Consider the following 24,665-nt stretch of genomic DNA (forward strand, 5'->3'; position numbering starts at 1 on the left):
AAAGAAAGGCATACCCGTCTTAGATCTGAAAATTAAAGTTTCAATTGACTAGCAAACTACCTAGGCCACACCTTTAACATTTAAAAGACTTGCATATTTATTAATATTAACACTTGTTAATACTTGTTAAGAGGAAACCAACCTGGTTTCAATTTGATTACTCTTTAAGGCATATTTAACCGTCGATGATCTGATTTAAAAGATCAGGGCAAGTGGGTTTTCAGAATTACTACTTTGTTTTATTCATTTTCATACATTATAAATGCTTTAGTTATTTGGCCAATACACTCAATACACTGTTGATTTAATATCATTTCATATTTTCATATACGGTAAGGTTGTTTATTCTTTTCTTTGAAGCACATACTTTAAATAGTTGCTATAGATACATGTATTTCTAAGGAGGTCGTAATAGAATATTATATATTAATGCGATTTTCTTTGTAAAAATAGGTCATGGAGTGCCGTGGCCGAGCCTGTTCAGACCGGCAGAGATAGCGCGATCTAGCGCGCGCTAGATCGCGCTATCTCTGCGGTGTGGAAGGTACAACGTCGTTTCGGTCCGCCCAACAGCGAGCCACGGCGAGCCAAAACGGCGTGCCACTGGAGCACCTCTTGGGGGTGGTCCACGAGAGATAGCGCGGTCTAGCGCGCGCTAGATCGCGCTATCTCTGCCGGTGTGAACCCGAGCTACGATAGCACGCCGGAAGTCATCGTTCTACACGCGGCTAGCATAATAGGCACAGCGATATCGAGCTCTCAACTAACTAGTACGGGTTCGTAATAGCGCGCGAAATCTTTGACCGCTCTGACCTCATGACGTCACGCGTCATGGCAACAGGACCTTTCAAAAAAGGGGGTGCTACGATAGACCGCGCTATCTCACTGCGGTGTGAATCCGGCGAATGCCAATGGGCGGACCGTGGATCGCGCTACGATAGCGCGATCCACGGTCCGCCCACGGTCCCCCTTGCGGTGTGAACAGCCTCTTAAGGCGCCTGACAATACATGGCGAGTCCGTGGATCGATGCACGGCCGCGGCACCTATGCCCGTGAGCAAGGGATTTAATCTTCAACGCTCTTTTATCCTGCATTCAAATAAATGGAAATGCTATACGTATGTTTGGTAACTATATGTGCACTTGTTTTTGTTTTTTTTAAATAAAGAAAGAAAGAACAAAGAATAAGATTGACACACGTACGGTATGCATTTATTATTGAAAATTTGTATTCATTTTATTCGAAGGGAAGTTGTCGTTTGGCACTATATAGTAAAGTGTTTTGCTACTTTTCTAGTGTCAATCGATTGCTGTGTGAATCACGAATCGCGGCTTAATATTGCATGTTTACATTGAAATGACTATACAAAAGCCGTTACGTTGCATCTTATTTTAACGTATATTTTCCCCTTTTTCAAATCGCAGTTCCAGATGACCTCCAGGCACCAGTAAACCGTGACCAAGTGAAAACCTTCGTCAATAAACTGACCGGCAGACACTGCAGACGATTGGACTTAGGCTCAAAAGTCAGCAGCTGTCAAATGGATGATATCATTGTACAAAATAATAATCATTTGCTCAACTCATCGAAGATTATCTGTGAATGGCTACGTGAATCAGAATGTTCCAATTACGAAAAGAGATGCAGACTAGATGACGCAATAATAGAAATAGGTCGTCATGATTTAACCGGTAATCATAATCGCCAGTATTATTATCAAATCCAATCACGCAGCTACGTGCATGCGGAATCTTTTATGGATTCAGTTTAACTCAGATTACATCTGTTAAGTTTTAATGCCTGTCAAAGCATGAAACTTTCATGAATGTTAGTACAGGCTATTGCCTTCATTCAAGAATGGGAGGTAGTCAGATATTGACATAATCTACAAATCTAAAATTGTTTTTAACTCCATATATGTCAATGATAAACATGGTTAAACAAAACATGCATTTTGTATAACAGTTATTATTTTCACATTCCACAGATGCTTAATAATAATTACTTGCACGTTTTGGCCTTGACTGCTGAAAATGAAAGGTCAATTTCCTCAAAATATAAGCTCAGTCGGTAAAGCGGGGGTTTCGGATTCCGGTGACCCGCCCACTGGGCATTTTACCTGACATTACCCGGGTTGTAACAGGTAATAACATGGATATTACTACGGTAACAACAGTGGGTAATAACAGGGAAATAGTAGACCAATCCTTCCCTCTTATTACCTGGACCTGATATTACTCCATTTACCCAATATTTCTCAGTATGATGTAACTACTATTTCCAGCATTTTAATGATATCACCACCTCATATTACTCTGTTTACCCAATATTACCCAATTAATGTCGGCTCATTAAAAAAACAATTAGTGTCATTAGGGTCATTGAAGCACATTTTTACAACTCCATACTCTAAGCCATATCATCTTATCCTATCCTAAAATCCTACATCCTAATTCTAATCCTATCCTACACCTATCCACCAAACCCTGTCATTTACTTCTATATATTGAGCGAGTTTACAACACTTGACAAATTATGGTTAACAATTATTCAACCCTAAAACATTTTTCTAAAATTAATGTCATGATTATGACTAATATGATATATAAACTACACATTTTTCTGAAAATTTTCTGGGTGGAATAATTGCATAAACATAAACACATTAATTATTACAGCTATATTAGCTAAAATTTTGGCCATTTATTGTAGTAATGAATATTCATGAGTAACTAATATTCCCAGCATTTTCCTGATATTACCATCTGATATTACTCCATTTACCCAATATAAATGGGTTCCGCATGGGTTGGAGGTCTCGTTTCCATCTGAGTCCTATCTGGGCACCATGTGGGTTCAAGTATATGTTTTCATCTGGGTTCCATGTGGGCCCATATGGGACCCAGATATCCCAGATAAGAACCGTATGTGATCCAGATACTTTGCTGTCTGGGAATGGAAGCGTTTCAACATTACCCATTACCCCTTATCAACCTGTTTGTAACTGGGTAAAATGTTGGTTTCATCAGGGTGATAACAGTAATTTTTTGGATTTTGAAAATTTCGCTGGGATTGCTGTAAGATTGCTCTTATTACTAAAGTTTGCGATGTTATAACCAATCAAAGTCATTCAACATTACCCTTATTACCCCTCATCACCCTGTTGTAACTAGGTAAATGTAGGTTTCATCAGGGTGATAACAGTAACAGGTATCAACAGGAATTATAATTTCGGTAATAACATGGTAAAAACGGTAATATTTGGTGTTACTCAAATTTCCGGGTGATATTACCGGTAATAACCGGTAAAATTGGTAATCGGTAACAAATTGCCCAGTGGGCGGGTTCGATTCCCAAGTGGTGCGCTAGTGCCCTTTGGTAAGGCATTTATCCTCATTACCAGGTCCCTCGGAGAGGACCTTAAGCCGTTGGTCCCCTGGTTGCTTGCTCACAGGCATTTGTGCTTTCTTAGCAGTCAGGTAAAACAACCTCGGTATAACATAACATACATTTTTCAATAAAGCACATATATTTTATCATTGTAATTTGTGTTACAGCAAAATTTGTTGTCCTTAACATTTTACTGTATTTAATATTATCATAGTTTTTTCATCACCATTCTCATTAATACTGTGAATAAAAAACTGAATATTATGATAATCATCATAATGTTATTATTATTGCTATTATTATTTTCATTATTACTATCATTATTTCATATTAATATAATAATTTCACATCGTTATCAATATTATCATCATCATTATTATAGTTATCATTATCATCATTATTATTATTATTATGATCATTATAATGATCATGACAATTATAGTAATGGTTTTTTAATCCCGGAGATAATAAGAAATGTACTTCGAGATTTCCCACTTTAAACATCGATGTCATCTGAGCCAGTGAGCGTGTTATTTAATTTGTAAAGGAAGTGTTAGTGTGGGAATGGGCAGAAATATAAAATTGTAGACCTAAAGTAGGGTCAATCGCGGGGTCAAACGTATTAAGTGTATGTTTTTTCCAAAGACAACTTGTTTAAGAGGTTATTTTGCACACAGAGAAAAACTCATTTAAGGGGTGTTTGGAAATAATTTGGTCATGCGTGTGTACAGCAATACATATGCCCCCTCCCCCGGCTCGATTGAAGTTAAAGCAGGCGTTATGAAGTCTTTTATTCGGTAAATTGCCAATTCGTTTACTGCCAACTCGTCGACTCACCACATGGTTTACTTTCATTTAGTCTAATGCCATTCCGTCCATCAACATTTCATCTAACGACCATGGTCCAATCATCTCTTTGTCTAATCACCAGTTCGCCTATTACACTTTTGTCTAATAACCAGTTGGTCTTATACCCATTTACTTTTCATTCATTTTGCACAATTAACACTTTAGTTTAATCAGACCAAAATGGTATATGGACTAAATGGCTATTGGACCAACTGGTTATTAGACGGAATGGCATTAGACTAAATGAAGTAGACCATGTGGTGATTGGACGCACTGCATGATGGTAGACCAAATGATAGTAGACGAGTTGGCAATTGTACGAATTGGCATTAGACGAATTGGAAATAAACCTTTTATTTAACATTCCTGTATAGTGGTATGATGCTTTATGAATTCTCTGTTGAGAACATAAAAGGCATATTTGGTCATGGTGCGTCAATATCAGCTAACTATAATATAATCTTATCTCAGAATGAACGATAATGTACATTTACCGATATATTTTTCTGCTTTTCTCAAAAGACCATTTTGGGACACTTGTTCACCGCCGTTATACAGGTCATCTGACAGTGGTTACCCATCCAGATTATGATCGATTCGGTATGTATAGGAGCGTCGCCAGCCAGCCCTAACTTTTTCTTTCATGAATTGTGTTCAAGTCGCGTAAAAAAGAGCCAGTGTGATAACTATTTCTTACGATTTTCTCAGGGAACTCCCTGATTTTCTTTTTCTAGAAACCTCAAGTCATTGCTTCTCAGCGTCAGGATCCTCCATGGGCGGAAATCACAGGGGGGACGTGTCCCCCCTACTCAGTGTCCCCCCTACTCAAAATAGTAGGGGGGACACAATATCAAATGTCCCCCCGACTATTTTTTGTCTATTATGATGGTAAGAAATACATCATTCTAAATCGAAATAAAACATGTAATTTGGGACGAGATGACCGTACTTTTGGGATGATAACCTTTTTTTTTGCTTGTCAAATTTCCCGCCCCTTGTCCCCCATAAGCGGATCCAGGGGGGCCGAGGCCCCCCCCCCCCTATTGGCGGAGCAAAACAAGAAAAAAAAAGGGAAAGAAAGAAGGAAAAATGAAAAAAAAAGGAGGGAAAAGAGAGAACAAGAAGAGCACGACGAGTGCATAAAATAAGATGAGGGGAAGACTTGGAAAATAAAAAGAATCTTTCGTGCCACTATATAAAATTTTCGCTCGCGCTCGCATTGCCTGTTAGGTGATTTTCATATCTTGTTCAATATGGAGCTCAAATATCAAGCATGGAAGTCAATATACAAAACATATTTCACCTCGGAAATCGAACTTTCATTATTTTGTGTGATTTACAAATTGATTTTTTAAAAGTGCCCTGTAAAAATGTCAGTTTTATGGTCTGAATAATTTTATTAACATTTGCTGCTTGCGCTGCGCGCTCGCAAATTTTGATTTATCAGGTACCTATTATTTTCGTGTATTACATAGAGTTTTCAAAATATCCCTTTTCAGGTCTGATTGTCAAGACGTATCAGCTAGCGCTGCACGCTGGCATTTTGATTGGCGAGTTATGTATGTTTCAATATTGATTATACAACAAACTGCTTAAAATCCCCTTTTCATGACAGTTTATCAAAAGATTTAGCTCGCGATTTGCGCTCGCATTAATGGTTATATTTTGTAATTATGAATAGGATGCATCAGTTAAATGTCCAGTTTTTATGCCATAATATCATCAGATTTCGCGCCCTCATTAGGCATTAATAAATATGATATTGATTTAATAATTAAATTGTCCCTTTTGTTTCATCTCGCGCTTAGCAAGAGGAATAGGAAGATAGTCATCATTTTCATGACATGTCGTAAGGATGTCCCGGTCCTATGTCAAAACTCAAAGTAATAATAATGAAAATTTTAGCTCTTTTTTTAAGTGCGATCCATATCCACCTTAAATTTTCATACAAAGTGCTTGAAATATAAAGCTGTAATTTAATCTTTTTTTTCAGATCGGATTATCAAAGTTTCATGATTTTCATGATTAAAGATGTATTTAGAATGCCTAGATTCTAGGTCTAAATATGAAACACGTGCGCGCATGTTTATTCAAATACTCAACTTGTTCTCTATATTTAAATCATTATCCAGTTTCAGATAACAATATCAACATTTTTGTGCTCGCATTATTACAGTAGGAAGACCCCCTATTACTCATCCTATTCATGATTTACAAAACATTGATTTTGATTGATTTATTTTATTTAAACACGGTAAAAAGCCCTCGTTCAGCCTATGGCTGTTTACAAAACATGAACAGAGTGGCCCATTTTTAGATCTAAATCTCGATTTTTTTTTTCTGCTTGCGCTTCGCGCTCGCATCAATTGTTGAATTATATAGCTATCCTGTTCACGATTACAAAAATTGATTAAAATTTTCGATTCTTTCTTTAGAAATTTTCAAAAACTTTCAGCTCGCGCTTCGCGCTCGCAGTTTTTGATTGTTGAAATATGTAACGCCTTCATGACTAAGTGCAAGAAGTCCTTTTTAGTATATATAAAAAATTTCTGCTCGCACTTTGCGCTCGCATGATTAATACTCATCCTTTTCATGATTTACAAAACATGAATAGAGTGTCTCGTTCAGTAAATATTATAGGACTAAATCTCGAAATTTTCCAGTCGCGCTTCGCGTTCGCATCATTTGTCTACTTATATACATATTCTGCTTTCAGAGTTACAAAAAGTGCTTAGAATTTCCATTCTTTAGGTGAAAATGTCAACAACAAAAATCAGCTCGCGCTCGCATTATTCGATTGTTAGAGGCTAACTGCACGCAGTCTTTAACAGGTATCTTTTCCATCAGTTCATTTCTGCTCGCGCTGTACGTTCGTAGTAATTATTCAGTTGCATACACATTTTTTTCAGGATAACAAACATTGCCCAGAATGTTCAAATTTTATGAAAAAATACATAGAATTTCCAAAAAATTTGCTCGCGCTTCGCGCTCGCATCATATAAATAAGGATTATGATATTATATATGACTTTATAAAAATAAAGCTAAGAAGTGACTAATGAGGACTACCCCTTCAAAGAAACAAACACAAATCATCTTCGAGCTGCCGATCGGGGAAAATATGGCTGAAACAAATTTCCGCCCCCCCCCCTATTGGCGAAGGCTGGATCCGCCCCTGTGTCCCCCTACCTTTTGGGAGAGATTTCCGCCCCTGGGATCCTCGGTGTTTTATTGATGTATAAGGCATGTTCAAGTGGAATATTCGACATTCCGAGATACGGCTTCTTCCAGAAAATCAAGAATCAAAATAAAATAAATCATGGTTCTCTTGGAGATTATTTGGAGATATATCAGTACAAACAGAACAATTTAAGCATAATAATATAATTTAAGCATAATAAAATGGTAATCTTGGGTTCTCATAAATATATTAGTTGCAAGTTTATAGACGTGACAGTTTAAAGGACAAGACCACCCCAACAAAAACTTGATTTGAATAAAAAGAGAAAAATTCAACAAGCATAACACTGAAAATTTCATCAAAATTGGGTGTAAAATAAGAAAGTTATGACATTTTAAATTTTCGCTTCATTTCACAAAACAGTTATATGCACATCTCGATCGGTATGCAAATGAGGGAACTGATGACATCACTCACTATTTCTTTTGTATTTTATTATATGAAATATTTTGATTTTCTCGTCATTGTCATGTGAAATGAAGTTTCATTCCTCCCTGAACACGTGGAATTCCATTATTTTAACATTTTGTGCTTCAGGCAAGGAGGTCCTAATCGTCAAATTCGTAAAAATTGAAATATTGTATAATTCAAACAATAAAAAACAAAAGAAATAGTGAGTGAGTGACATCATCGACTCTCTCATTTGGATGTAACTGGCTCGTTCATATAACTATTTTGTTAAAAATAAGCGAAACTTTGAAATATCATAACTTTCTTATTTTACATCCGATTTTGATGAAATTTTCAGCATTGTGCATGTCTGATTTTTTCTATTGATTCAAATCAACATTTTTCTGAGGTGGACTTGACCTTTAAGTATGATAAAGAGCTAATGTACAAACTTAAGGAAATTTCTCTGACAGTTTGATATGCAGAAAAAATTAAACGCTCCCCCTGACATTATTAAAATAAGGTCTAAAGCCATCACGCTACAACACAAAAACATTTCGATATGCTTTACTTGTAAAGAGCACTACCAAGTTTATATTGAACAAAGTCGACACGTCCCTATCTAACTTAGATATCCTCTATGAGCGACATGGCATGGTCGTAACCTGGCAATACATTGGAAATCTGGAGTGATGTCGGCCACTGCGACTGGGGCAAATGATCATAATAATATTCAATTGTGAACATTCACTTATTTTTTACTGTATATAATGTTTGGGTCCACAATAAATCGTTTCGCCGCTCTCGCGTGTACTTTAAGAAGCTATATATGCTTTTACTGGGATAATGAATCGATTCAGGAAGAAGTTGTCAGATTATGAACTGGTCTTAGTTTGAATAAATTATACAATGAGATAGTTTGATGACACAATCATCATCCATTTTTTCTTTTATTCATAGATCATACAACTATCTTTGATGATGACCTTGATCAGTATATCGAAGTGGTAAAACCTCTCTCAACACAGAAGTGCAAAGAGCTTTTTAACATTTCAGCCAACATGGACGGTGCTGAACGGAACGAGAACATGATAAAGGATGTGCTGGTCAAATGGAGGGATAGGACTATTGCCCTCAACCAGGTCAACTCTGTAAAAGATTTCAAGATAATCATCGATCTTCTAAAAGATTATTCTGGTACGTCTGTGCTGCGTGTCCCTCTACCTAATGTTTGATTATGAGGCCTAATTCATTAAAAGGGGTCTAAAATCGGATATTACAACACTTACATGTTTTTTTTTATTTATTTACATTAGTATGTAGATTGGCAATGACCAATAAATACGTGGGATGTAGAGGTTTTGGTTTAAAAAAAGGCTAAACGAGAGAAGGGTGGCAGGATGCAGAAGAATGGGGGAAAAATGATGAAGGAAAAGGGAAGAAGGAAAAGGGAAGAAGAAGAAAGGTAAAATAGAAGAGAAGGAGGAGGCGGAGAAAGAAAAGAAGTAGAAGAAGATATGGGATGTAATGATTTGAAGATGGAAAAAAAGGAGATAAATGTAGGAGAAAAGGGAAAGAGCAAATCATGGAAAAGATGAAGTTTGCCATAGGAGAAGCAGTGTATAGAAACGATTGAATAAAGATCAGGACCATTTCCTTCTGTATTCGACAGGGTATATTATTGTATGTTTGTGACACTAAGCCAAAACAATAGAATTATGGAAATAACAACAATTCTTTTAAAAAGTCAATTTTCTGTTCATGAACGGATCATCTCCACATCAAATGGTCATGGTCAAACAATATACATGAATAACATGTTGCATTATTTTTCATTATTGGATTAATAATCTATCAATATAATTTCGTTTTTACAGAAAGTGCTCTGTCAGATGATGAAATATGGGAAGCTCTTGCGTTTGTTTTTGCATCAAAGAAAGAAGAAGATCTTAGCCGAAAACTTGGCATTGATATCTTCGAACAAGCTTTTGTCATGTCTGTTCGTGGAAAGATACTAGACAAGTTTCGAAATCCGTTTATTCGCAAGGCAAACAGAAATATCAATCGCAATGAGTTGCGAGAAGTTCTCAGCTGCATCGGACTTGGTGGTGAATTTCTTTGTCTATTTTTTTTATTCTTCTATTATAATAAGAAATATAATTGCAATTGCTTCATCAACTCCACAAATAATTATTCAAACTTTTCCCTTAATGAGACACAACCGCGTAGCCAGGATTCAATTTTGGAGGGGGCGGTAAATGCACGCGAAGCGTGCTAACACTTTTAGAGCGCGCACCCTATAGGGGGAGGGATATCGCGATTTTATATATATATATATAATCGAATTCAAATAAAAAGAAGGCGTCTCTTGCGTCTCTAGTACCCTTATCAACTCGAAATCAATTGAATTGCTGTGATAAAAAAATTGTTTTCAAAATAAATTATGAGCTTGAAGATTTGAAATAAGATTGAAGAATTTGAAATAATTCCTCTTACCGCACGAAGCGCGGAAGCTTAAACGTTTTATTAAAACTGAGATAAGAAGTGGTACAAAATTTCTTCTTTGGTCACATCAGATTTGATATAAATTTCGTTAACTCAAGTCACAAAACAGAGTAGAAAACGAGTATATATTGTGCACGGAAAAATTATTTATTCACGCAAAGCGCGAAGATTTTGATGTCTCATCAAATTCAAATCAAAAGAAGACGACTTTTTCTGCGTCTCTAGTATCCTTATTAACTCGAATTCAATTGACTTGCTGTAATTAAAATAAAACTGTTTTCGAAAGAAATTATTAGCGCCCCCAAAATGGGAAAGGATTGAGGAATTCGAAATAATTCCTCTTACTGCGCGAAGCACGGAAGCTAAAACGTTTTATAAAAATTGAGAACAGAAGTGGTATAAAATGCCTACCTTGGTCACATCAGATTTGATTTAAATTTTGTTACCTCAAGTTAACTCGAGTCGCAAAACAGAGTAGAAGACGGATGTATGCAGGAAGGAAATAGGCCATATTCCTTCCTACAAATGGCGTTGAAACTCTGACTTTTAGATTTTTTTCTGAAACTTTAACCTGTTATAATTTCTAGACTATAACTCGATTAAGAAGGAAAAACGAGCTACAAATGTGAAAGGGATAATGCAAGCTAGAAGAGGAACTTAACTGTCCTTTCCCATGCTCGCGAAGCACGGAAACCTTTGTGATTTATTTTGGAAGAAAAAAATTTTTGCTCATAATCATTAAGCGCTTCCTTTTGTTTAAGAAACTTCAGTGATATTAAAAATTTCAAATCAATGGCACCAAAAAAAAGACAAGAGATGGATATGCAGCGATAAAGAATAAAGTTTCATATTTTACACTCTTTTGCATTCAATTTGCCTCCCCCTTTGAGCAGATATACTTTACCAAAATTACTTGCTGAAAAGCGAAAGAGTATCATTTGGGGAGTCCGCTCCGAACAGAAGAGCCGACATTTTGTGTCAATGTAATAAAAGAAAATACTTCTCATGCTCTTTACGCCCATGTATGATTTATAGTTTCTTGCAAGAATATACGATTCTCACAGCCGGGAAGGGGAAAAACGGGAGTAGAATAATGGTGTGGGAAACAAAAGGGAAAAACGATTTTGATATTTTCCCGCGCGGAAGCAAAATTCTGTATGAAGAGAAAAGCTCAACGTTTCGTTAAGGTTTTATTCTTTTAACAAAAAAAAAGAAGGAAAAAACAAAAAAGTTATACCTTTCTTCCCTTTTCTCCTTTCGCTTTTTCTTTTTCTCCTTTTCCTCTTTTTGGGGGAGGGGGGGAGGGGCGACCGCCCCCTGGCTACGCGCCTGCTGGTGACACATCAAATATTGATAGATCGACTATTACTGTTGGGGTATTGTGTATCGAGTTTAGGTAAACTGATCATGTTTTAATACATTTTCATGGTGATTCTTAGAAAATGAATTTTCTATGGTTTCCAAGAGAGGTGCAACCGAAAAATATAATCCCAGCAAAAAAGAGCACCGAGGTAATGTAGATAAGATACCCTTACCATGCTTACTTTGAAAGTGATTATCTGTAAACCAAATTGGTGCACGATTCTCATGTCTTTGATGATCGTGGTTCTTCCATCTAAAAATCGATATATACGAGCATCCGCAAATTAATCATGAATCATGATTCAGGAAACTTAAGGATTTTAGCAACAGCCTCGTTTTCCTGGAGATAATTAAATTTGAAATTCATCAATTCACAATGTGTTTTTCTCGAATCATATAATAGGAACACTTGTTCCAAACGAAATCGAACGCCATCAGAACTCTAACAGACTGAAAAGTTTGAACAGACTAGAAAAGGAAAGGGGCATTTTTTAAAAGTAAATAAGGGCATATTGAATAGGGCATATAATTACAGGTTAAAATGTTTAAATTTCATTATCAAAAGAAAAAAGAAATCACGAAAGGGGCAAATCATATTTTGAAAGGGATTATGCGATTAAAGGATGCACTTGGAGAGGGAGGCAGAACGCTGAATACAGAAGCCGGGCGCTCATCGGGCACAAAAAGAGTATGTGTTTTTAGGACAACATACCTGATATGAAGAACAGGCATAATTATGAGAAGGCAAAGGGGCGCTCGTTAACACATAAAACGGGCCCTTCTCAGGTGAAATGGGCAGTGAACATGTTCGTGAGGGGCAATGATTCGAAAAAGGGCACTTACAAGAAGGCAAGGGGGCACTTGCTCACACATAAAACGTGTCCTTTTCAGGTTGAAGGGGGTACAGAACACGTTCGTGAGGGGGCATTTTTGGTACAATACGAGAAAGAGCAGTTGGTAACACCTAAAACGGGTCTTCAGGTGCAAATTGTGCAAAGTACACGATCGTGAGGGGGCATTATCAGTGCTTCAAAAAGTGGAGGGTGTGCTGTGCCCCCAGCCCCCAGGATCACCGCCCCTGATCAAATAAAAAAAACAATTACCAAATTACATTTCACTCATTTGTTTTATCCAGAATGCATTGCGAAAAGGAATGAAACAAAATATGTCTATGAAGCAGAGTTGATTCGCATCGCCTGGGATCTGCTGATGGGGGACATTCTTCCATTGATGACATTGCTATCCATAAAGCCATCAAAAATCACGAGTCACATCAGTATTCCGCCGGCGTTAGACCAACGGAGATGCACTGTGGATCTATTACAAGATCGTATGATAAAAACTTTTGTAGACAAGGAGAGAGATCGCGAAGATTTCTGTGGGGAACTTCGAAAGATCGGGTTTCTCCGTGCTGCATGCTCGACTTTCCTTGGTAAGACTTGGTTGCAGTTATTAAGAAATTCATGATAGCTCCATGTAATGCACTGACATGTCAAATCACTGTGAAATGTACTCGTTGAGTTGAGAACAAGCAGAGTGACTAATATAAAAATATCAAACTTAAGCTTAGAATTTAATATCGTTGCACAACATTAATGCATTCAAACAATACACGATTTGGTCTATCGACAGTTTTTAATGCAAATATATAATAGTTTATCGATTTTCTAGCATTGTTATTGCTTCATTTACATTCTCAAATTGAAAAAATATAAGGTTGGTTAATATAACCTACCGACTGTTGGTTAAAATAGAATTGCATGTAGAACGATGTATTTTTTTAACCAACAGTTGATAGGTTCATAGCCAACCCGGTAGGTTGGTTAAAACATTTCTGAGAGCGGATGTGATTGGAGAATACATAAAAAAATAGATATATCTTCGTGGGAAGCATCGCAGAAAATGGGTAAGCAAATAAATAGAGTAAAATTCGCAAAGCAAAATGCTGAAAATTTCATAAAAATCGGATAACAAATAACGAAGTTATTGAATTCCAATATTTATCAATATTTTGTGAAAACAGCTGATGATGTCACATCCCCACTTTCCTTTTTCGTATGTTATTACTTGAAATCATAATTGTTTCATATTTTCATACATGTGTGAATGATGTGTCTCCATTATGGTGGAATAAGTTGCGGCAATAAATAACTAATGCATTTAGTCGGTTGTCAATCCAATTGTTTTAGTTTTTGGTAGAAAATTTTTGAATAAACATAAATTCATATAATAAAATACAAAAGAACAAGTGGTGATATAACATCATCAGCCCATGCATGTAATGAATATTCGAGAAGACATGCCTAAAACTGTTTCACCGGAATAATGAAAATCTTTAAAATTTAATAACTTCGTTATTTGTTATCCGATTTTGATCGAAGTTTCGGCATCCCTTTAAAGCATGCTTGGATTGAAATTGGAAAACGTTGATACCATAGTTTTTACTTGCTAGCACTTGTGCAATGCTTTTGCATGAACTCTGATTAAAGTGTGAGATTAATTCTATCGTCATTTATAATGATCCGTTACTTGAGTGTCTGAGAAATTAAGTTCCGATAATTCTATCAACCACTTCATACATTATCATGATTATTACATAGATTATGGAATAAGCTTAAGTGAGCTGATGGACATAATGTCTTGCATCGGAGATGCCGAAATGAAACAGATTCCTGAACATATTGGCCTCAGTGAAGAAGATGTTAAACGATGTCAAGACGAAGAAGGGAAGACAGACAGACTGAAACTCATGTTACTATGGAAGCAGCAAATCCGACCTGTGTCTTACCACTTTCGTTTAGAGATCGCTGTTATTTTAAGAAAAGCTGGGCTGAACAGTCTCTGTGAAAAGGTCGTGACAGGTAAAAATATAAGCTTATGCATGTTCCACATTGTGTTTTGGAAAAGGTAACGAACTTTCTAATTTTACAAAAAAAAATAACAATATAGGTTGTATCACTTGAACAAAAAAAATATTGGCATTTGATCGATTGAATAGGTTTCTAGGACCATGTACCACTAAACACCATCGTTCTGTTATTGCAGATGGTTAACTCGTGTGCTAATTTTACGAAATGAACATAAAAAATGTGTTTAATTAAAACGTAAAAAAATCCAAACAGTTATTCAGGTGTTATAATCCGTCTTGACTTATATATCTAATTACCTGTCTGAAGTCCAAAGAAGAAATATATCCTACAAACAGAGAAATAGAGTGAATTGCAGAGTAACATTTTTAAAACTGCAAATCCACGTACTTTGTAACATTAGACGATCTCTCTAAGTTAAAAGGTAAAACTACACTGCGATGTTTTTTGCATTGACCACTGATTTTTTTATTTCTATTTGACAATCGGTGGATATTTCCATTTTGTTATATAAAGTTCATAACTTCTCGTCAAGCAGATTAAAAAAAATATTGTTATAAACCTTAATGGCCATGTTACCCGATACGTCAAAAAGGGAAAATGATCAATGATTACCTAAGAGTTTGGATATTTAAAAAGCTTTACTTGCTGCAAGTCGATTTTTTTATCTAAAGAAACGTGTGAGACATAGACAGATCCAGGGGGCTGAGGGGCCCGCAGCGCCCGCCCTTGGCCGAAAAAGGAGAAAAAAAGAAAAACAAGGGGGGAAAAAAAAAGAAAGTAAGAAAAAGAAGAGGAAAATAAGCGGAGGAAGGAAAGCAAGTGAATAAAATAGGGGAGGGGTAGATTTGGGAAAAAATCCTGTCACCTTATATATAATTTTCGCTCGCGCTTCGCACTCGCTTTAATTTTTGAAAATATGTTATCCCGTGCATCTTTTTCATGATTAAAATGTGCTTAAAATTTCAATGTCAATTTTACAGGCCTTAATATCAACAAATTTCACGCTCTCCTTAGGTAATAACATTTTTATGAATTCCTTATAACTAAATTGCCCCCCACTTTTAGAATGGAATGTCGGAAAGTTTCATCTCGCGCTTCGAAAGAGGAATAGGAAGATAGTCATCATTTTCACATGATGACAAAATGTCTTTAAAAAGTCTCGGTCCTAGGTCAAAATAATTATTGAAAAAATATCAGCTCGCGCTTCGCACTCGCATTATTGATTTTGACGATTTTATTTGTTTTATGCTTTTTCAGTTGATGATTGTTTTGCTAAGTGTACATTGATAATCAATACTACTATTACGAACTTATTTTTGTGAGTATGCAAATTAAGTAATGAAACTTAGTTTAGGGGGTTGCTTTTCATACAAACTTTTTTTCGGCAAGCCCCTCCGCTTAAAATCCTCTAAAATACAAAAATCATCTGAGGCAGCTAATTTTTTTATTGTGTAAATCAAGTCTAAAGACCTAATTATATATGATATTACGTTTTGTAATATTTTTTACTTTGTTATGCTTATTTATGTACAACATTGTGAAACGGAATTCAATAAATTAAATGATTTTAAAAATGTATTCAGAATGCTCAGATTATTGGTCTAAATATAAAAAAAACGCACACGCATGTTTATTGAGATAAGCAGTTTGTTGTTTATTTAAAACGTGCTTAAATTATCCAGCTTCAGATAAGAATATCAAAATATTTCTGCTCGCCCTTTGCGCTCGCATTATTAATGTAGGAAGATACCAAATTACCCATCCTTTTCATGATTTACAACACATGAATAGAATGTCTTATTTTCAAGTTTGAAATCTCTTTTTTTTCCGCACATGCTTCGCGCTCGCGTCAATTTCTTAGTTATATATACCTATCCCGTTCATGATTACAAAAAGTGCATGAAATGTCAATTTTTTTTTAAGGTCGGAATGACAATTATTTAAGTTCGCGCTCCGTGCTCGCATTATTCAATTGTGGCTTACTGCAAAAAGTCCTTAACAGGTACCTTTTCGATCAGGCCAGAACGTATATAAAATATTTCTGCTTGCGCTTCGCGCTCGCAGTAATTAATTATCTAGTTACATGATACGCATCTTGTTCAGGATCACAAACATTGCCCACAAAGTTCAAGTGTCAGGAAAACATACATGAAATTTCCAAAATTATTAGTTCGCGCTTCGCGCTCGCAATATTTGAAAGGGGTATAATTTCGGGGCATAATTTGTGATGAATCACTCCTTCATGTATTTACTATTCATCACTGATTCTTAAATAAATCGCAGTTGTTTAGTGAATACATTTTGTGACTCGCCCATAGTACATCCCACTGATAATCAAACGGAATGTAATCCTGTCGCAATAACACACTTTATGGTTAGTGCATGTATAAACACCGTAGTGGATTTCCAACTTTTGAACGATGCGTAATGATTCCAGATCGATACGATGCAGATTTATAAAAAATTACTATGCAATTTCTTTTCCTTTTTCCAAAAATTAAGATTCTAATTCTTGATAACTATGTTTAAATTGGGTAAGTACAATAATTACACCATCATAAACCGTCTCAAAATACACCAGAGAGGGAGAAATCCACGATTGTCTAATAGATAGAATCTTATCATTCAGTAAAGAAGAACATTGTAGTCCGAATTATTATGCACCCTTTCGAAAAATGTTCGAACGCCTATTCGGATTAACGTTTGTTAAAATGATTTGCAATTGCAGAGGAGTATAACCCGCATATACTACATCCCTGCACTTTTTGTTCAAGTAAATAATATATCCGAAGAGTGCTTTTTTATTTAAAGGAAGTTGATAATGTTCACTTTTAATTTCTGTGATTATAACCTACTGATGCATGCAGCTGTTTTTAATACAACTGTTTGATATCAAAAGGTGTGACAGATGTAGGAATTAATCTGCCAATGAAAATGTTCTTTCTTTCAAAGGTTGCTTTAGAAAAACGACACCTCATCCGCTCGTTGTGCAAGATATATGCACCAATATATCTGATGAAAAGATGGCAATTTTATGTGATTTGAAGGGATTAGAAAAGAAGGGGAACCGTAATGATCTGGATGCACACGTTTCTGGCTGGTTGAACGATTGGATGGAAGCTTTTGATCCTATGAACGAGACCAGCATGAAATATCGACGAGACGTTAATGACGCATTGTTCAGGAATGGATTCTACCAACTTGCTGTGGAAATCATAGCTTTAGAAAATAATGGTTAGGATCATGACAGAGTACATTTGAGCAATGAATATACAAAACCTCGTATAATTGTATCTTCTTGCCACTTGTTTAATGAGTTACAATCAGTGTTTTTCATTTTGTTTTGCTTTTTGTTTGTTTTATTTTGCAAGTGTCTTGGTTTTACTGCAGTTTGGAGTTTCATCGCTTATAATGTGCAGTGTTTATTCAACTAGTCGAGTTGAATGATCGTTAAAGGTCAAGTCCACCCCAGCAAAATGTTGATTTGAATAAATAGAGAAAAATCAAACTAGTATAACACTGAAAATTTTATCAAAATCGGATGTAAAATAAGAAAGTTTAGCATTTTAAAGTTTCGCTTATTTTTCACAAAACAGCGACATGCACAACTCAGTGACATGCAAATGAGTCAGTCGATGATGTCCATCGCTCACTATTTCTTTTGTTTTTTATTGTTTGAATTATACAATATTTCATTTTTTACAGATTTGACCAGAGGGACCGACTTGACTAAATCATATAGTATCAAACAATGCTAATTCCATATGTTCAGGGAGGAATTAATCACTGTTTCACTTGATAATGAGGAGAAAATGAGAATATTTCATATTTCATATAATAAAATACAAAAGTAATAGTGAGTGGATGACGTCATCAGTCTCCTCATTTGCATACCAACCAGGATGTGCATATAACTGTTTTGTGAAATTAAGCGAAACTTTAAAATGTCATAACTTTCTTATTTTACAACCGATTTTGATGAAATTTTCAGTGCTTATGCTTGTTGGATTTTTCTCTTTTTATTCAAATCAATTTTTTGTTGGGGTGGACTTGTCCTTTAGCTTTCTTCTTACAGTACTTCCACATTCGACGACCACTGAAGGTAGCTTATATCTTTAAACGGATACTCCAGGCTGAAAATCATACGATTTGAACAGATAAATAATCTTTGTCGATTTTTCATAAATCAATCAAAACAATGAATAGTTTATCAAAATTGGACAAAGAATAACAAAGTTACGGCATTTTAAAGATTTGCTTTATTCCGGTGAAACAGTTCTAGGCATGTCTTCATGAATATTCAATGAGCAAACTGATGATGTCATATCCCCACTTATTCCTTTTGTATTTTTTAAATCAGTAATTAGGTTTTATTCAAATATTTTCCTCCACCAACTTAAAAAACTACTTTTGTAGATTGACAACCGATCATTCAGTGCATTAGACATTCATTGCTGCAACTTATTTCATTTTAAGCGAGACATGTCGTTCACACATGCATGTAATTATACGAAAAAATGAAATTATCATATGAATTATGATTTCATGTAATAACATAAGATAAAGGAAAGTTGGAATGTGATATCGTCAACCCAACAAATGAATATCTATGACGATAAGCGTATAACTGTTTTCACAATATATTGCTAAACTTTGAAATTTAATAACTCCACTATATGCTATCAGATTTTGATGAGATTTTCTGCATTTTACTGTGTGAATTTTACTCTATCTAGATATAGATATTTTCAGCCTTTAATATCTACGATGGATAGACTAAGTTTAGAGGGTAGGCTTGTTTTATAGAGATTACATGATTGCCGTATAATGGTCAGTGCAAGGATAAAATGTGTCAAGTTTTCAAACTTCTATAGATATACCACTTGACATGTCCGTTGTATTTTTCAAACAGCATTACTACATCGTAATTTCGAATTAGTCTCATAGCTCGCTGTTTGCTTAAATATGTTTTTTATGACATTTAAGAGCTTTCGATATTGTTGTAAATATCAATATACGAGTTTTTAAATCCATTCAAAGTTTTCAAACTTCTATAGATATACCACTTGACATGTTCGTTATATTTTACAAACAGCATTACTACATCGTAATTTCGAATTTGTCTCATAGCTCGCTGTTTGCTTAAATATTGTTTTTTATGACATTTAGGAGCTCTCAATATTGTTGTAAATATTAATATACGAGTTTTTAAATCCATTCAAAGTTTTCAAACTTCTATAGATATACCACTTGATATGTTCGTTGTATTTTTCAAACAGCATTACTACATCGTAATTTCGAATTAGTCTCATAGCTCGCATGTTTGCTTAAATATTGTTTTTTATGACATTGAGGAGCTCTCAATATTGTTGTAAATATTAATATACGAGTTTTTAAATCCATTCAAAGTTTTCAAACTTCTATAGATATACCACTTGACATGTTCGTTGTATTTTTCAAACAGCATTACTACATTGCAATTTCGAATTTGTCTCATAGCTCGCTGTTTGCTTAAATATTGGTTTTTATGACATTTAGGAGCTCTCAATATTGTTGTAAATATTAATATACGAGTTTTTAAATCCATTCAAAGTTTTCAAACTTCTATAGATATACCACTTGACATGTTCGTTGTATTTTTCAAACAGCATTACTACATCGTAATTTCGAATTTGTGTCAAAGCTCGCTGTTTGCTTAAATATTGTTTTTTATGACATTTAGGAGCTCTCAATATTGTTGTAAATATTAATATACGAGTTTTTTAAATCCATTTAACGTTTTCAAATGATATCACCTGGTGCTCAGAGGTTTGTATACTCTTGAGTCTGTTCACACAAGACTGTTATTCTAGGAATACACATGAGTATTTGCAGTATACTACATGATTTGTGTATCTCTTGAGTTACGAGGGTGCACGAGATTGGAAATTGAATTCAGTGGATCCGCGATATATCAAGAGATTTAAAGACAACTGGGCCCCGTCTTACAAAGAGTTACGATTGATCCAATCAATCGTAACTCTATGGAAATCCATTAGTGTCATAACTTTTTCTACAGGAAATTTGCACAATATCATTTGTAAACAAAAGAGAAACACAGTGATTTTTTAAGAAAACAATTTATGCATGAATATACATCACAGCTAGAAAATATTTTGAACAAGCATGCATAATAAATGTTGACGTTGCTGGCCGTCCATAGTTGAGATTGATCGGATCAATCGCAACTCTTTGTAAGACAGGGTCCAGATGTTATCTTATGTGTCTTGTGTATATATTCTAAAATTATGATGGATATATATAAAGCAAAATTTGATCTAGCCATTGAATGATCTGCTACCACAGAGAGCAACGCAAATGGTGCACTAATTCTCGTTAGAATAATAATTTGACCTGCACTATGAAAGATTGGACTCGTGACCTTCTCACCACAGCTTTTATAAAACGATGAAGAAGTTAGCCTTTTGCCACAGCAGCATGATTAAGCTTATAGCCAGACGCGGGTTGCTCGTCCGGCGGCATTATAATTATAAACAATTATCCGCAATGCGAATGCGCCAATGTCAAGTACAGTTTAGTGTCTAGAACTAGAAAGCCTAATCACTTCTGTAGATTCTGAAGGGAAAAAAATAAGAATAAAAATTTGAAGAAAAAAAATATAGGCCACACACTTGCTATTTTGTGATATCAGTGCCTTTCAACACATTCCAAGTTAGCTCTGAAGGGTAAAACCCTACTATCTCAATCAAGTCACTGATTTTTTTTTTAAGTTTAGTGTTTGGTACAGATTATGTGTTGTAAGCTTATTTTCTGCCCCTTTTCACATTGTTTCTAAACTGTTTAAAAGTGATTATTTGTGATTTCTTTAATCTCCTTGAATAATTGTGAATATTGTAATTTGATGTGATTCTTGATAAAAACATAAATACAAAAAAGTCACCATACTGAGAATATTCGGCATGAAAATTAATTTTATCAAACTTAGATTGAACCTCAAAGCATTTTTGTTACATATCAAACATTAACCCGCTGACAACTGAATTATATAATTGTTATATACTTTGTATAAGAACCACTCACTTTCAGTAGTCAGCGGGTTAACTACAACGAAGAGAGACCAGTGAAATGCTTACAACAGCTATCGAATGATTATATATAAAACAAGTATTCGATTCTCTATAAGAAGAATGTTTTATTTGGTGCAGAGAATGTGTTTTAAAATAAATTTAATTTCATTTAGATTTCCGTTATACAAATAGTAATAATAGAAATGTAAATCAGTGAGCAATGTCAATAAACATACAATTCTGAATGGGTAATATTGATACAAATGGAACAAATAAACATGATAAAAGGCAGGTTATTTTAATTATTTTAAATTACTCAAAAGAATTCATTTAAAATAAAAAAGTAATTAGAGACAAGCAAAAAATGCAACTTTGTTAAAACGATGATCCGTTATTAGTAAAGTGTATATATATATATATATATATATATATATATATATATATATAATCAAAAGAAGACTTAATAGAAACGCCGTGAGGAAACATAAGAAGGTCTAAGACCGAAAATTCGAAAGATTATGTCTCCTCACGGCGTTTCTAGTAAGTCTTCTTTTGTTTTCATATATATATATATATATATATATATATATATATATACATGTACTCATATATGTGCATATATATATATATATATATACATGTACATACAAGCATACATACACACACCCATATATACATATATATATATATATATGCATATAGATATATATACACAACAAAAAAAGTAAGTCCCCCCTTAAACAACCGTGTAGGTAATTTTATAAGCTACCCTCTGAGTAAATGTTATGGACGTATTTCACTTCATGCTTCAGTGAGCACCGTCAGAAGGCAAAAATGTCACTTTTCAAAAGTCACAAGCCAAATGTCATGACTTTGATTCCATTTTATTGGAACTAATTCCACATTCTCATCATAAAAAATAGTCAGAAGGCTTGTAAAAGGTACTCTCTAAAAGACGATACAACTTTTTTGGCTAAATTTCACGGATAAATAAACACAAGTCCAAATTTGCTATAATTGGATTTTTTACACATTTATATTAATAAAAATGATAGAATAGGATGACAGTTATTTTTGGAAGAGTTTCTTCAACAATATTCATCGTTTCACGGTTCAATGAACATTTATTGAAAACAAAAAATACGATTTTCAAATATCATAGGCAAGTATTGGTTCATTTTGGGAACTAAAAATGATCTTTTCTCAACTTTTTCGTTATGTTCATGACCAATTAACATGCTTCAATGATTCAAAGGCGTTTAATTAAATATCCACGCTTGAATGAACATGTGGAATGCGATTAGCTCTTTTGTACGTTATTGGAAAAAATGCAATTTGTTACTATGGATATCTGTCACAAACCTCCTTGCATAGTTCATTTGATTTGATTTTTATGAAAATCCCGATGTTTAATGCATCAGTGAGCACACAATATTCGAAAATTATGCAAATGAGAAGAAAGTTCAAGGCCTTGGCCCCACTCTGTCGTATCGAATGGTTATGTTGGTGTGCGCGCCTTTTGGATAGTGTTACTCTGAAGCCATGTACGAAGTTACATGAAATAACTATTGACAGAAGTAACAAAAACCGTCCATGAAACAAACCCTCATTTCATATTTGTTAAAATTTTTACTTCGTCTCTCATAGACTTGTGTACATTATGGGTGCACATGTTTAAGAATAAGTAACCCCTTATTCAATACGGTGGAACTTTTTTTCACGGCTATATTTAGCAACGTCATTTGGCAGTAATGTTTATCAACCTATGGGCAGAATTCTGTGCAAAAATGAAATCGATTTGTTTATTTATGGATGAGTGAGCACGCATCAAAGTGGGAAGATTTGTATTTTCAATGTCACAGACTCATTTTAAAGGGTAATAAAGTGAATATTTGGGGCAAATTCGGTTTCAAATAAGACTTTAATTGCTATTGTTTTTATCATCCATCATTTCTATCACCACACACTTTCCGAACTTTAAACATTTTCATGGTTGAGCGAGCACATTCGAAAACTTAGGAATGAATACTCTTTATACTGCATAAATGTATTCTTTTCCTAACAATTTCTCATGATCAGTTTAATTTATGGACAAATCAGTGGTGGGTCCAGAATTTTAAAATGGGTGAGGGGCCTATAATCGGGGGAGCCACCAACATTTTCAAATTTTAACATGATCTAACAAGTTGTAGAGGATACTACCATAAACCCCTATGATGATACGTCACAATACAGGACCCGGGGAAAGGTTTTCAAAGTGGGGGGGGGGGGGGCTGACCATGCAAAAAATCACAATCGTATTATGGTCATTTTTACATTTTTGTACATGCTTTTGGAAAAAAGTGGGAGGGGGGGGGGACTGAAGCTCCCCGCCCAGCCACCCCTGCTTCCGCGGCCCCTGCAATACATTGTGCTCACTCAACCATGAACATATGATATCAAAATTGTGGAGTGGCTAAATGATGGATAGTAAAACAGCATAACACCATAAAATTCACCTAAAGACAACATTTGCCCAACTTTGTATTTGCACAATCTGAAAAACGACTCTTGTGACTTCCAAAAAATTGTCATGTTTAATTCAATCTTTAATCACTCATGCATGACTCAACCGATCAATCTTATTTTCCCCAAGGAGTTGCTTAATGGTGTAGAAAACCACCTACGGAATATCATCTCAAAATAATTCCGTTCAAAAGTTACAGCAATTTGATTTAGGGGGGACTTACTTTGTTGTGTATATATATATATATATATATATACATGTACTCATATATGTGCTCATATATATATATATATATATATATATATATATATATATATAAATTTACATACAAGCATACATACACACACACCCATATATACATATATATACACACACCCATATATATATGTGGTCTAGTGGTTAAGGCACCGGCGTTCAAAGCTGGGGGCCCGGGTTCGATTCCCGGCAGAGACATTTTTTCGGCATTACCAATTTTTCCAAAGGGTA

At 34.9% G+C, this 24,665-nt stretch overlaps 1 protein-coding gene across 1 annotated transcript in view; it reads left to right on the forward strand.

Annotated features, from left to right (window-relative positions):
* The window catches only part of LOC135155802 (uncharacterized), a 32,570-nt gene extending 13,452 nt beyond the window's left edge, over window positions 1–19,118 (forward strand). The window contains exons 6-12 of the mRNA XM_064106053.1: window positions 1,425–1,691; window positions 4,762–4,839; window positions 8,830–9,066; window positions 9,747–9,977; window positions 12,872–13,168; window positions 14,337–14,597; window positions 17,559–19,118. Coding sequence (XP_063962123.1) covers window positions 1,425–1,691; window positions 4,762–4,839; window positions 8,830–9,066; window positions 9,747–9,977; window positions 12,872–13,168; window positions 14,337–14,597; window positions 17,559–17,845 — 1,658 coding nt within the window. The 3' untranslated portion in view covers window positions 17,846–19,118. The remainder of the gene's footprint in view (window positions 1–1,424; window positions 1,692–4,761; window positions 4,840–8,829; window positions 9,067–9,746; window positions 9,978–12,871; window positions 13,169–14,336; window positions 14,598–17,558) is intronic.
* The last annotated feature ends 5,547 nt before the right edge of the window (window positions 19,119–24,665 follow it).

The sequence above is a fragment of the Lytechinus pictus genome, chromosome 10 (assembly GCF_037042905.1).
Source record: "Lytechinus pictus isolate F3 Inbred chromosome 10, Lp3.0, whole genome shotgun sequence".
Lineage (NCBI taxonomy): Eukaryota > Metazoa > Echinodermata > Echinoidea > Temnopleuroida > Toxopneustidae > Lytechinus > Lytechinus pictus.